This window comes from Drosophila novamexicana, unplaced genomic scaffold, assembly GCF_003285875.2.
Source record: "Drosophila novamexicana strain 15010-1031.04,08,12 unplaced genomic scaffold, DnovRS2.1 tig00000193-arrow-pilon, whole genome shotgun sequence".
NCBI lineage: Eukaryota > Metazoa > Arthropoda > Insecta > Diptera > Drosophilidae > Drosophila > Drosophila novamexicana.
Genome location: NW_020824787.1, coordinates 1,122,050 through 1,136,232, shown reverse-complemented (window position 1 = coordinate 1,136,232; position 14,183 = coordinate 1,122,050). Strand labels below are relative to the sequence as shown.

At 37.5% G+C, this 14,183-nt stretch overlaps 2 protein-coding genes across 2 annotated transcripts; both read left to right on the top strand.

Annotated features, from left to right (window-relative positions):
* The first annotated feature begins 993 nt into the window (after positions 1-993).
* Positions 994-3,744, top strand: LOC115759240 (lipase 1). The gene is made up of 5 exons (XM_030700138.1): positions 994-1,789; positions 1,885-2,062; positions 2,146-2,501; positions 3,093-3,230; positions 3,289-3,744. The coding sequence occupies exons 1-5, from the start codon at positions 1,601-1,603 to the stop codon at positions 3,742-3,744; spliced, it is 1,317 nt and encodes a 438-aa protein (XP_030555998.1). The 5' UTR covers positions 994-1,600.
* A 1,823-nt stretch (positions 3,745-5,567) lies between these two features.
* On the top strand, positions 5,568-6,899 carry LOC115758730 (glycine-rich cell wall structural protein-like). The gene has a single exon (XM_030699482.1). The coding sequence runs from the start codon at positions 5,595-5,597 to the stop codon at positions 6,813-6,815; it is 1,221 nt and encodes a 406-aa protein (XP_030555342.1). The 5' UTR covers positions 5,568-5,594; the 3' UTR covers positions 6,816-6,899.
* Positions 6,900-14,183: the final 7,284 nt, after the last annotated feature.

Genomic DNA, 14,183 nt, shown 5'->3' with positions numbered 1-14,183 from the left:
TCAATTTGAAACGTAACATGAAAATTGTTGTTTATACGAAAACAGTTTTTGACATTTAAGTCATAGCATTTGGAAATGAATAAATTCCAAATAATCATTTAAGTAGGCATTTTGTATGCTCTGCAAAAAATATTTGATTAAGTTTATTTATTTCTTTATTTACCAATTTTGTTTTTTTTCTTTTATGTTTCCAATCTCTAACTTATTTTCTTCAACTTATTGTTATTATCAAAATATTTTGTTAAACTTGTTCAATTTTGGTTATTAGGTATTCGACTCGTTTCTTCTTTTTTCGTAGATCTACAATGGAAAACTTTTCTTGCCTAAGCAAATTGACACAATTGCTCGCTCTTACCACATAAGAAAGGTAATCAGTGCAATGCGACCTACATAAATGCTGGCACAGACTTAATTGATACACACCCATCGAAGCTTTACTGTAGTTGAATTTCGTGTGTGGTTCTTTATCGATAGCAACGCCCTACGCATCCAAATACGTCTTTCGCTTCCCTTTCTCTCGCTGTCTCTCTCACTTTAATTAACTGTCCCAAAACATTTCATTTTCAAGTGATCAAGCGAATAGTATCAACTAGTAGATACTCTCTATTCAGTAAACAAAATTCAGTGTATTTTAAATATTTATGAGTACTTATATATAAATCGCGTGTGTTAGTTAAATGTTTTCTTGTACTTTTATATATTTGGATATACTTAAAAGAATATTCTAATTGATGCCAGCAGCTCAGAAGTTACTATACTTTTACTATTTGATTAAATTAATTAATATAAGTAACTATCACATAAAGTTATTTAAATACATATAATAACTGTGTTGCATGAAGTTCTAATATATGTTATGCCTATTTATTGGCAAGCTCCTAAAATATATATATATACAAATTTTATGATAGTCTCCAGAGATATATTTAATTCATATAAAATACACAAATATGCTCACAATTGAAGTTGCAAACAGGTTTTGAGACAAACCAATAAGATTATTTTTACCATGAACCGAATACGAAACCAAACCAGTTGCTAAAAAACAGCCAAAATATATTTTTCCCATTCAATCGTTGATTTATCTAACCGAACATAATCACTGAGCACTTTTTTTTGGGTCTTAGGCCTAATTATTATTAATTTGTTTTACAACTATCGACTTTAAGCAAATCCTATTTATTTGAATAGAAATATATACATCAAAGTTAGCCACTTTAGTGGGCTTAACCCCTTTCGATCATATGTTGGCCACAGGGTATAATTGGAGCTTATGCGCAAAAGGTAAACCTCATAAAATAAAAACAAAAACACGTCATTACGCATATTGTTATTATGATTGTTGTTGTTGTTGTTGTTATTGTCATTGGCCTTGTTGTTGTTGTTGCTGATCGAAAGTTTTCGGCATTCTTTGTAAGCGCGGAAGTTCGTAACGCGTCGCCGGGTTTTCGGTTTCAGTTTCAGTTGAGGCCGCGACGTGCAGCACTCAAGTTGACCAACAAGTGAAGAGGCAAACAAACCCAAAAGTATCCAAAATTAAAGCCGAATTTCACTTTATGCTTTTCGGGATCAAATCAAGTAAAGGTTTCATTTGATAACAATGCAACGTCGCTTATTGTTCGCATTGGGCTTGTGCCTGCTCATCAGTAGGACGCAGGCGCAGCTCATTGGTGGCGAGGAGGATGAGGAGGAGGAAGAAGAGGAGGAGGAGGAGGAGAGCATCGAAGATGAGACGCCCGAGGAGAAGCTGCAGCGCAAAAACATCAAGCAAGACTCAAACCTAAGTGTGGTACGAAGATTAATGACCCGGAGCAATCCGTTCAATCCGGGCGACCGGTCAACACCCTGGCATCAACTGCAACAATTTCAACATTTCATCAACAGGATAAATTAATTGCCAAGTACGGCTACCAGGCGGAAGTGCATCATGTGACCACAGACGATGGCTACATTCTAACAATGCATCGTATACGGAATTTGGGCGCCCAGCCCTTTCTGCTCCAGCATGGACTCGTTGATAGCTCGGCGGGCTTCGTTGTCATGGGCCCCAATGTGAGTCTGGGTGAGTGTGTTGTCTGCTTCATGTCTGGGTGATTAATGCCTAGCCAAGTGATTACCATCGTCTCTGCCCTCGCCATTCTGTAGCCTACTTGCTGGCCGACCACAACTATGACGTTTGGCTGGGCAATGCGCGTGGCAATCGCTACTCCAGAAATCACACAACTCTCGATCCGGATGCATCCAAGTTCTGGGACTTCAGTTGGCATGAAATTGGCATGTACGATCTGCCAGCGATGATCGATCATGTGCTTAAGGTTACCGGCTATAAGAAGCTGCAATATGCCGGCCATTCCCAGGGCTGTACGGCCTTCTTTGTGATGTGCTCGATGCGGCCGGCGTACAACGAGAAGATCATCTCCATGCAAGCCATGGCTCCCGCTGTTTATGCCAAAGAAACCGAAGATCATCCCTACATACGTGCCATGAGTTTGTATTTCAATGTGAGTCTATGAATATTCAAGAAGTTTTTTTTAAGTTTGTTTAAAGTTTTGGTTTTTTTGCTGGAAAACACATTCTTTCAAGTCGGAGGCTTTTGTTTTATTTTTTATAGAAAATTGATGCAGCTTCGTGTTTCAATTTTAAGTACATACGTAAAGCCAACTTTGTATTTTCCCTTTAGTTTATTAATGTAGCCAAACTAAATTGAAGAAGATATAACATTTAGCCACTTTCCACACTCTACGTGGGTAAACTAGAGTATATAGTCCAAGTTTCAATATTACAAGAGCATTTTCCTGACTAGATTCTCGAACAGTAAGACGGGCACTGCACAAATATATATATACGCCTTTCTTAATTTTTTCGAAATCGTTTTGAAGTGCATGCTAAGTTTTTGATACGAGACAGTTTTGCATTCGATTTTCATTCCAACCATTTTTTTATTTTTTAAATTATTAAAAAATATATATACGTCGAATATTCTATTCTGTTTCTGAAAACAAATAACATTTTAAAGATGTGAAAAGCTATATTCACATCTCAGACTGACTTGCAATATTTCTAAAAGTGAAACGAACGCCTTCTAATTCCAGAGTCTGGTGGGCAGCTCCATAACAGAGATGTTCAATGGTGAATTTCGATTTCTTTGTCGCATGACCGAAGAAACGGAGCGACTTTGTATTGAAGCTGTTTTTGGCATTGTGGGACGTAATTGGAACGAGTTCAACAGGGTAAGCAGCCGTGTTAAAGCCCGAATTACGAACTGCTAAACTATCTGTGAAATTTCAGAAAATGTTTCCCGTTGTATTGGGCCACTATCCCGCAGGCGTGGCTGCCAAGCAAGTCAAGCACTTTATACAAATTATCAAAACTGGCCGATTCGCACCCTATAGCTACAGTTCGAACAAGAATATGGTCTTGTACAGGGAGCATGTGCCGCCGCGTTACAATCTGAGCCTGGTGACGGTGCCGACATTTGTGTATTATTCGACCAACGATCTGCTGTGTCATCCGCACGATGTAGAGGCCATGTGCGAGGATTTGGGCAATGTGACGGGCAAGTATCTGGTGCCGCTGAAGGAGTTCAATCACATGGACTTCCTCTGGGCAGTCGATGTTCGAAAGCTGCTCTACAACCGTATGCTGCAAGTGCTGGGCAAGCAGCCACAGGCCAAGGATTTTGAGGGCGAGGCCAAGGGACTAAGGATACGAGGTCGAGCAATTGGCCAAAATGCGGCCAGATAGCATTTCGTAATATATAATATTTATTTATTTATTTGCCTTTTCTTGTGTAGCTTTAAATATGGAATAGATATTTGCATAAAACTGTACGGTTTTAAATATGCAGCGGGTGGCAAGCACTGGCTCGACCGGAAACGGAAGTCAAGTGTTGTTTCTTTTGGCTGACAATGACGTGGCCCAGAAACTGTAGCAGATTTTCCAAACAGCAGCAGCACCAGCAGCATCGGCAACAACGAGTACATGCATTTCTAAGCAGATTTCCTTGAGGGAAATTTCTATTTTCTTATGCACATGCCATTTTCTCAACAGCTGCTGCTGCTGTTCTAGCTGCTGTTGTTTTTTTTTGTTGTGGTTGTTGTTTTGTGACTGACTTCCCAGAGCTGCTTATGCTTTCAGGCCACCAGCTCTTGACATTTGCATTTCAGTTTACCCGGCCATCCAAATAAGTGAAAAGCTGTGTTCAAGGCGTGAAAACTGAGTTTTCTTGAGCACTAAAAAGAGAAACAAATACTCTGACGAAATATGCCAAGCATTTAACTCTCAATGGAAAAAAGCTCATTTTTTAAATTCCAAATATATAAAATGTATAAAACCAGTAGAGTGCAGATTAAATTAACTTAAGTGTTTTTTCTTTTTAAATATGACAGCTTTTAACCACATTTTATAGTATTATGTTAATCATTATATATCATCGTATTTGAATATTAAACAGTTTTGATTTCAATTTAGTAACACGAAGAAAATGAAATACCTATTTATTTACTAGCTGCAGTATTAATCTTAATCGATTTTTAATCTTTTCTAATAGACTGGTATTAAGGGTCACTTACTATCATAATCCCCAAGTACTGCTAAATTGAAATTCCAATCTCGCAAAGCCGAGACAAGAATCAGCACAGCTATTTCCGATCTTAATGACGTCGAAACGCTGATTTATATAAACAATTTATACTATGAGAAAAAGAAACAAAAGAAAACTGATAATGGACGAATAATGAATGCTCTGAGCGTAACAGACATTCGATAGAATACATAAGTTATGGCGTTTTTATTTTTGGGAATTTCCAATTCACTTTATATATTTTCTTCTCAGCTGCGTTCAGAACTACCTATATATTTCTAGATAGTCACAGATTAGGAAGATTACGAGCTCTGGCATTACACAAAGCTATATATATATATATATATATATATATATATATATATATATATATATGTATATAGTCTTCATTAGCTTTTTAAACTACGTACAATCTTTTCTTGAAGTGCTTTTAATTTTTTGAAAATTGATTAACATTTGACCTGGAATTAAATTCTATTTACAATTAAATTCCATTTACACTTTTCTCTTTTACTAACTATTATTCTTACTACAGATATTTGTGTTTAACTTAATCAAAACCTTTTTTGGGTTTAGATAGATCGATTATTTGTGTTCTAATCATTTGGTTAGAGTATAATTCGAGAGAATCGCAGACAGTATCGAATATATAAATGATGATAAATGTCTTATTATTGTTTATGGCTCCCGATCTTTTGTTGTCGTTGTTTTTGTCTCTCTCCGTGGATTAATTATCAGAGTTTTGCTCCGTCTGACCCGGCATCGATCCCGGTTTTCAGAACGTGACTAGAGTTTTGTATTTGCTTGTTAAACTCAGCCCGGTTCCCAGTTTGTTTTGATTGTATTTTATTTTATTTTATATTTTTTTTTGTGTTTGTTTTGTTTGATTTTGTTTTTTAGTTTTGGGTTTTTTGCATTTGTTGTAAATTATTTTTTCGCAATGCCTCGGCATCTTATAAAAGCTGAGCGTTCTCTAGGAGCCGAAGTCAGTTGGCGGCAATCAAAAGTTCCGATGAGACTGTTTATTGTGCTAAGTATTTGCGTTGCGTTGGCTTCCGCAGGATATGGAGGCGGTGATGGTGGTGCCGCTTCCTCAGCGTCGGCATCTGCGTCGGCGACTTCCAGCGCTGATGGAGGCGGTAAATTTGGAGGCGGCGGCGGCGGAGGCTTAGGCCTCGGTGGCGGACTTGGACTAGGTCTAGGCGGAGGCCTGGGTCTGGGCGGTGGAAAGCACGGTGGTGGCGGTGGAGGCCTTGGACTGGGATTAGGAGGTGGACATGGCGGCCTCTTTAGTGGCGGTAGTTCTGGTGGTGGAGCATCGTCCTCAGCTGGTTCAAGTGCAGGCGGCGGCGGTATCGGCGGCGGAGGTCCTGGATATGGCGGCGGAGGTGGATTGGGAGGAGGTCATGGTGGAGGCGGCTTCGGTGGCGGATCCGCAGGTGGTGCTCATGGTGGCGGCGGCTTCGGTGGAGGATCATCAGGCGGTGGTGGTTTCGCCGGTGGATCTGCAGGAGGTGGTCATGGCGGCGGCGGCTTCGGTGGAGGATCATCAGGCGGTGGTGGTTTCGCCGGTGGATCCGCAGGTGGTGGCCATGGAGGCGGCGGCTTTGGTGGAGGATCTCTTGGCGGTGGTCATGGAGGCGGCGGTCAAGGCGGTGGCGGCTTCGGTGGAGGATCAGCAGGTGGTGGTGGCTTTGCCGGTGGATCTGCAGGTGGTAGTCATGGCGGCGGCGGCTTCGGTGGAGGATCTCTTGGCGGTGGCCATGGAGGCGGCGGTTTTGGTGGAGGATCAGCAGGCGGTGGTCATGGAGGCGGCGGCTTCGGTGGAGGATCACTAGGCGGTGGTCATGGAGGCGGCGGCTTCGGTGGAGGATCAGCTGGCGGTGGCCATGGCGGCGGTGGACCCGGATTTGGTGGCGGGCCTGGCTTTGGTGGTATCGGAGGTGGCAGTGCAGGCGCCTCAGCTGGTTCCAGTGCAGGTGCAGGCGCTGGTGGACCATTCTTGGGCGGCGGCCTCGGTCTCGGTATTGGAGGCGGCAAACACGGAGGAGGCGGCTACGGTGGTGGTGGCAAACATGGCGGCGGCGGCGGCTTTGGAGGAGGTGGTCATGGCGGTGGCGGCCATGGTGGTGGTGGCTACGGTGGTGGCGGCTACGGTGGTGGCGGCAAAGGTGGCGCCAGTTCCTCAGCATCAGCGTCAGCCTCAGCTTCAGCAGGCAGCTATGGCCGTTAGTTTAATAATCTTAGCTTCTCACTTTGCCCCAACTACAAAACGAAAGAGTATTTCAAAGTCAATAAGACGCCTCAAATAAATTTTTCTAATAAAACTAAGTTTTTATAACCGTTGTATGATTTGGATGCGCAATTTCTATAGGCCACACAATTAGTTAGGTTGAGTCTATTAGATGGCCAAGGTCATAAGAAGGGTAATTAAATCCCGCATATATTCATAAAAATGGATATGGTATAATAAATATGTGTAATTGTGTGGAACAGAAGTTATTCCCGGTTGTATAGATATAAAGACAACTTTAATTGGGAGTTTGATTTCATAAAATCGCGTAGTCAAACTTTAGCTAAAGTATTAAAAATTGTTCTATGCTTAACCCTGATTCGCTTGGGCTCAAATATTTTATGTGCCAATACTTTAACAATGAATAAAATAAATCAGATCGTGTTAGCATGCTGTAAAATATTAGTAACATCCTACAATCCATGACTAATCAATAAAAAACTAAACATATTTTTTACTGAGTATCTCAAAGTCTAGTACTTAGATCTAGAACATTCTATTGCTGCTTATCTAAACAAAAATTAATTGGCTTGTAGAGGGAGGGCGGGGCTAGCAGTTAAGCCAGTTAAACCGGCTTTATGCAATTTGGTAAAAGCTTGCTAGGCAGAGTGCTTCACAGTTTCATGATAGCATATCGTATAGTTTGTCGGAGCACACTTGCTCTTTAATTTCATTAGGCAACTTGTCGTAAACTTGTGCCAGGTGGCAGTAAGCAGAACTTATCCGTATGCTCAAACGCATTTTGGCGCTAATATTTCATAACTTTGCTCGAAGTGAAAAGTTTTCATTACAGTTGGAAAGTCACGTGTTGTCCTTGAGGAAAACCGAATACTTAAGCAGAAGGCTTTGCATATGTTAGTGTCTGGATGCAGACATATTCGTACACTAAAAAATACTTATACAGCTTAATTTTTATCAATTTTTCGAAAGGTGAAAAATATATTCTGCCATTGTTTTTAAACGTTGTCCTAGCTTGATTTAAGATGACAACTAAAACTGTTTTGTAAGCTTTAGGATAGCATGGGTTTTCTGGGGATCTAACTGTGTTCTCAATTTAAGATTTATTTAGTCTAAAGGGAGCTTTGAATATTTCCTTTACCTATAAAGATCATAATATAAATAATAATTACAATAACAGTAACAAAAATTACTATATTCGATCTAGTTCCCAGTTAATAAACGTCCATCAACTTAGATGGAAAAACTTTTGATAACATCAAGAATTTTAAATGCCAAGGACGCCTATCGATAGAATTTGCTTATCTAATGACATTCTGGTAATATTAACTTATCTAAAGATATTCTGGTGCCAACTGTTGCGTATGCTATCGATTCTTTTGCCACTTTCTCTACAATTTTTTCTAGTGCATACCTTAAGTTGGTAATTGCAGCTGGAAAACTTTAGCTCTAATAAATGGGCCTATAATAGAGAGTTGCGAGCGCGTAGTTTAAGGAACTGAAGACATTGATAACATAGTTTGGTCATATAAATCCTTGAAATGGCGCTGCACGCAAACCACGACTCAATTGCCGTCTGTGGCATTTAGCAAACATTTATCATTAGGAGCCAAAGTTGCTACGTTGGGGGCAATTTTACTATTGCAAATTGTTGCACACAATACGGCGGCAGCTTCTAGCAACAAATTGAAATCTTAAGCAAACTTTGTGCAGCCTCAAAGTGCAGTTTTATTGCCACAGCCAAACGGCGGCTGCAACTGCCCGCCAGCCGAGACAGGAGCGCATCCCATTGAGCAGGGATGCAAGAGTGAGAGGGATTGCTTGGAGCAGCTGTTGGGTCGGACAACGTCTGCTGCAAACAGCCATTGGCAATAAACTCAGACCAATTTGCACAAGGACAATGAACCCCTGTGGTGCACTTTACAGCATAAAGAGGAAGTGTACGCGCAGGGGAGCTGAGCAGGAGGGGGGCGATTCGCCAGGAGGCCATGAGCTTACCCTGGGATAGGCCAACAACGGCTGCTCTTCCTGTTCCTGTTGCTGTTTCTGGCGGTTTGCCACACTGTTGACTGCTGCTGTCTCTGACGCTTTGTGTTGCATGTTGCTGTTGCTGTTGCCATTTGTATGATGGCAGCAATTGCTGTTGCCACCGTTGGACTTTGCATCGTTGTCGAACTGACAATATTGCGTTCCTTTGTTTGCCGCAATTTATGTTAGCCAATAAAATAAATGTAAATGCATATGCGAAACATTTTTTCTTTAACTTTTTTATATACCACCACAAGTTTTAACAACTTAAACTTTACCGATAGTTTCCTGCCCAAAGAATTGCAACATTTTTATGTATTTTAACTATTTTCTTTTTTTACAAGCAACTGCGATGCATGTTTATGTATTAGATTACGATAGCAATCCAAGATTGGTTTCCAGATTGGGAATAGAAATTGCAGAGAGATAATTATTAAAGATCAACAGATAAAATTCATAACCGTTTATATAGAAGTCTTTTTAGAGCACACGTAAAGTATTATAATTTTACTTAAAAATAATAATATTTCTCACCAGTGATAAAAAGTATGCAACATGTTTTTTATGTATATATGTATGGAATAAGCTATGGTATATCTATCATTTTTATAAAAACCGTGTGCAGTAATAATAGCTAAAAATGTTTTAAAAATATGAAGGAAGTAAATATTTCCTTACTTATTGAATGCAATATTTTCAAGTGTTCTCGCTAAAATAAAAACTAATATTAAACATGAATGTTAATTAAAAGAAGCCTACTATTTTGCACCTATACAAAAAGAAAATTGGGGTATTACAAGGTATACATGTGAGGTCTTTCTTTCCACTTATTTGAGTAAATAATATAATGTAGAATTTAAAAGAATTATGTTGTTTTTTTTTTTTTTAGCAAATGCGAAATTGAAGCTGAACGAAATCAGTAAAGTCTGACGACGCCTAAAAGCAGACCCGAATGCAATACATTCATGGGAATTTTCATTAAAATTAAATAATTTAAATTGTATTGCATAACGCGTTTGTCGCTTGATGTCGCTTTGGTTATTAACCGACCGCCGCATAATTGAAAAGTTTGCGCCGCTGCCAAATAGGCGGGTAATTCAATTTGGTAGCCGGGGAGACTCGCAAATCGCCAATAACAATAAACGGACAAATGCAAAAATGTATTGCCTTTTGGCCCAAATCAAACTCATATTTTTGCCATGGCAATGCATAGATTTTTGGCCCCTGTTGTATAGTATAAATAATTAACATGACGTTAGCCAGTAGAAAATTTGGGTATATGAAAGCATTTTATAGTATCGCAGTGCCGCGGTTGCCTTGACGGGTAATGCGAATAAATTACTACTATAAATTATTTGAATTTGATTGCATTTAATAAGCAAATATTTTCAATTAAATGGAGTTCATTATGACTGCATATATAAACTGTATATTAACTCTGACCACGCTTTAAATTTAATTTTCCATTTATTTGTAATATGAAACATACATGAAACTTGATATATGAAATATAAGTTTCAATGAGGGTTTCTTAAATGAGGGTCTGGTCATGTACATTCAAACATCCGATTTGCACAGGCCCAAGTTCGGGTACGTTTTAAACATGCCGGCTGCGATTTATTTTACAAGGCTTGGAATTTATACCAATCGACTGACGTCTTCTAAACCAAAATTGTAAATTAAATATCTTTAAGAATAAGTCTTAAATTTCAAATGTTATTGAATATTTTACTTTGATAATATAACTTCAAATCAAACACTCAGCTCGCTGTTATAGTATTTAACAGTTCTTGACGTAAAAACAATTTTACAATTTTAAATTTTGTACCAGATTTTTCTTTTATTTTGTATGAATTGAGTGTCATGAATAATAATCACATATTAGCAATATATATAGCTCATATCATACAATAAAATGTTGTTTATTTACGCATTTCCTATTGATTTATATATTGTTTAATTATATCTGATTCTAACTGCGACATTTTAGCCGTGTACGAACGTGTGTTTATGGGCTATAAGTCGAATTCCGAACTAAGAGCTGGAGATGAAAGCGTGTCAACAATTTTTTTTAGCCGACACACGAAACGAGCAGAAATTAAAAATACAAAACAACAACAACGAATTGCCACGATTTTAGAAAATACAAATCTTAATGTCTATTAGTGCCATTAAGGAACACACATATATACACTCCCAACCAAACTTATAAGTTAATTAAATTAAAAAAAAATTGTATTTTAAGCAAGCAATTTGTTAAATTGTACGTAAAAAAATGTTAAACATATTTTTTTTAGCGGCGTAGTTTTTTTATTATCTGATAATAATAATAATAATAAATCATGTTTGGAACTAATAACTCAACAACATGAAAACGTACAAAAAAGAATGCCGCACGCTTATATAAAATTAATAAACATTACACAAAAAAGAAAAAAGCAAAATTAATTTGGCAAAATAAATGATGAAAAAAAGGGGAAGAGAGAAAGAAAAAATGATTGGTAAACCGGTTGGTTGTATGAGACACTTATGCGAAGCCCCAAAATGTGAATATTTGTTTGGGCGCCAGTTTGCATAAATAAACAAAAACAGACTTGCGACAAATTTGAAAGCAGAGAAATTAGCCGAAGCTTTGATTACATTTGAGATTTAAGCTGTTTGAATAAACATTTAAATTAAGTGCATTTATTATACAGCTTGTTGATGGCAGCAGTTATAAGCGCAAACAGCTGAGATTTTGAAAGGCTGGCATTGGATCTTTCCCCGTTGGACTTCCCCGCCACTCTCGTGCTAATTGCGTATACGTATTTTATTTATATTAATTTTATCTAATATTTGACCATAAAATCACCAATTTCACACGATTTCCATCTGTTGGGAAATCCCTATGAGTCGTACACTCGCACATTGTTGTTCGCAAATGCTTAGAACATAGACCCGACTATTCACGTGTGAAATCTCGAATACCCTCTATGCGCAATGACGACATTGTAACTGGTTTTAGCATCTAAAAGTATACTAAAATGATTTGTGCGGGCTATTCAGGTTGCCATTTGTTAATTAACAATTGCATATTAAACAATGTTTTGTTTACGTTTGTGTTTTTTTTTTTGTTCTATCTCACTGTCTGATACGCTGCATGTCTCTACAGTGTTATTGAATTTTAAAAATTTGTATACCCTTTACTTATCTAAAATGTAGAGCTATAATCTTTGTGAGGTAGAGTTAGAAGATTTATTTTTATCCCATAGAAATATGTATTTTGTGTTAAATATTAAATCAATAGAGATAAACTACGAGCTCAGCTGCAAATAATAATACAAATAACATTTGACTACAGGCTATTTTATAGTCAACTATTTACTTGCTGTTACTAAATTATACTATAGTTACCTGTTTTCTTATTACAACGTACTTTATTCTACCAGCTTCTACCAGCTATCTAAATGAGCCCGCAGCAATTTTCTCGCACGGCTTATACACCGTATAAACAGAGATTTATCATTTTGCAATTCAATCTAAAATTATTATATTCTCGCTATTCATTAGCATCGCTTATTGGTTGTCTAATTGTCGACAAATCATCAGCTTAGAAAGCAAAACTTTGATTTCGATTTGCATACTACGAAAACTACTATAAAGGGTTGAGTAATATTAGAATATTATACTTGTCTATGAATGGATCTCTATAGTTCACTCACAGCGATTTGTAAGCTAGCTCTGCGATGTACACCGGGAGAGATGAGAAGAAAAGTTACCTGTAGGGTAAAATGTTAATTTTACAATAAATTTATGTATATATATTTATTAAGAAAAGAAGAAATTGTTAAAAAAATGTGTATTCTTTGGATTGGTACACAAAATTTATTATTGTAAACATAGGGTATTTACGGGTATGTTCATTTCGACAAGGTAGACGAGGCGATCTGTGAAAAATGAAAAAGAGTACAAATATGCGTGCGGTATGTAAATTAGCCTGGGTTAAGGCCTTCAGTGCTTTGTCGGTATATCATTAGTCATTTGAATTAGGCCATATTGGCAGGGTTAATTTTTTTATTTGCGTGTGTCCAACAGATGACAATTTATAAAAAATTGCAAACTGAGAGAAATTTTTTATTTTTGGTTGAACAATAATTATGATTATAATTATACATGAATCTAAAGTATTTCAAAATAAATCTGTATGTCACAAAATATAATTTGTATACATTTTTTATTATTATAAAATAAATTTTAATGATATGTTTATCTTATCTTAATAAATCGGCAGAAGTTTGTAAATTTATTTTTATATGTAGATGTTTTCATACACAAAAGTCTGATACTCGAATAAAAATGAGCAATAAATTCATTATACAATCCAATAATAGTTAAAAACTTGTTGTATAAAACTTTTCTGCAAATGGATATTTCTTGATATTACTAATCGATAGCTATTAAAATTTGCAAAGTTTGTTAAATACTATACTCACAATGTGGTTATAATACTTGAATAAAATTGGCAAAGTAAACGAGTATACCAAGTTTTCTGGATTAACTTTTGTCAAATATTAGGGTATACGAATATTCAAATTTACAATTCTTAATATTTCTCTTCACTATCGTGACACGTGCACATCGCTAGTGAGTAATAGCTCATGGTTAAAGTGTGTGGCAAACATGTTTTAAGATCTTTTTGGACATTTTTAGCACGCGCATATAAAATGAACCGAGTTTGAGATTAATTTTTCTCAAAATAAAATTTGTTTTCTATTTGTTGTTTGCTTTGTAACGACGCCATAGAAACCGCTTCGGCAATAAAGGCGAATAAACTCTTCAAGATGAACTTGTCTATTTACTAGAATTTGCGATATATACATATGTGTGTGTGTGCGTGTTTGTGGGGGGGAATTCCTCAAAGCAGGAAGATCATCTCATGTCATTGTTGACTGCAAAGAGTCAATAAGCCACTTGTAGGCAAACACAACATATTTATCAATGCTAAGGTCTATAAGTACATACTTTATCCACATAATTTGATCGTATGTATTATAATTTTGTAGCTTTCAGAGTTGTTGCTTTGGGATTCACCCGGTCAAGTGACAGACCAAAGCCGGCTTACAAAATGAAACTGATAATGATGACGACGATGCGCTCATAATGAAGTCAAAGCTGATAATTAGAAATAAAAGCAAAGAAAACCGGTAAATGGTCCGAGAAGTCCGAACTCCGCTCCGCTCGGGATGCCATTTATCACACGCGGCCTACAGACCAGTCCGAGCGTTTCACGCTTACGCATGCCGTATAAATATTTGGGTGGTTCGACATAGGTCCATCAGTTGG

Coding starts and splice junctions, on each gene's coding strand:
- LOC115759240 (XM_030700138.1), top strand. CDS start 1,601: ATGCAACGTCGCTTATTGTTCGCATTGGGCTTGTGCCTGCTCATCAGT. Junction 1,790..1,884: donor AAGACTCAAACCTAAGTGTG/GTACGAAGATTA, acceptor TTTCATCAACAG/GATAAATTAATTGCCAAGTA. Junction 2,502..3,092: donor CCATGAGTTTGTATTTCAAT/GTGAGTCTATGA, acceptor TTCTAATTCCAG/AGTCTGGTGGGCAGCTCCAT.
- LOC115758730 (XM_030699482.1), top strand. CDS start 5,595: ATGAGACTGTTTATTGTGCTAAGTATTTGCGTTGCGTTGGCTTCCGCA.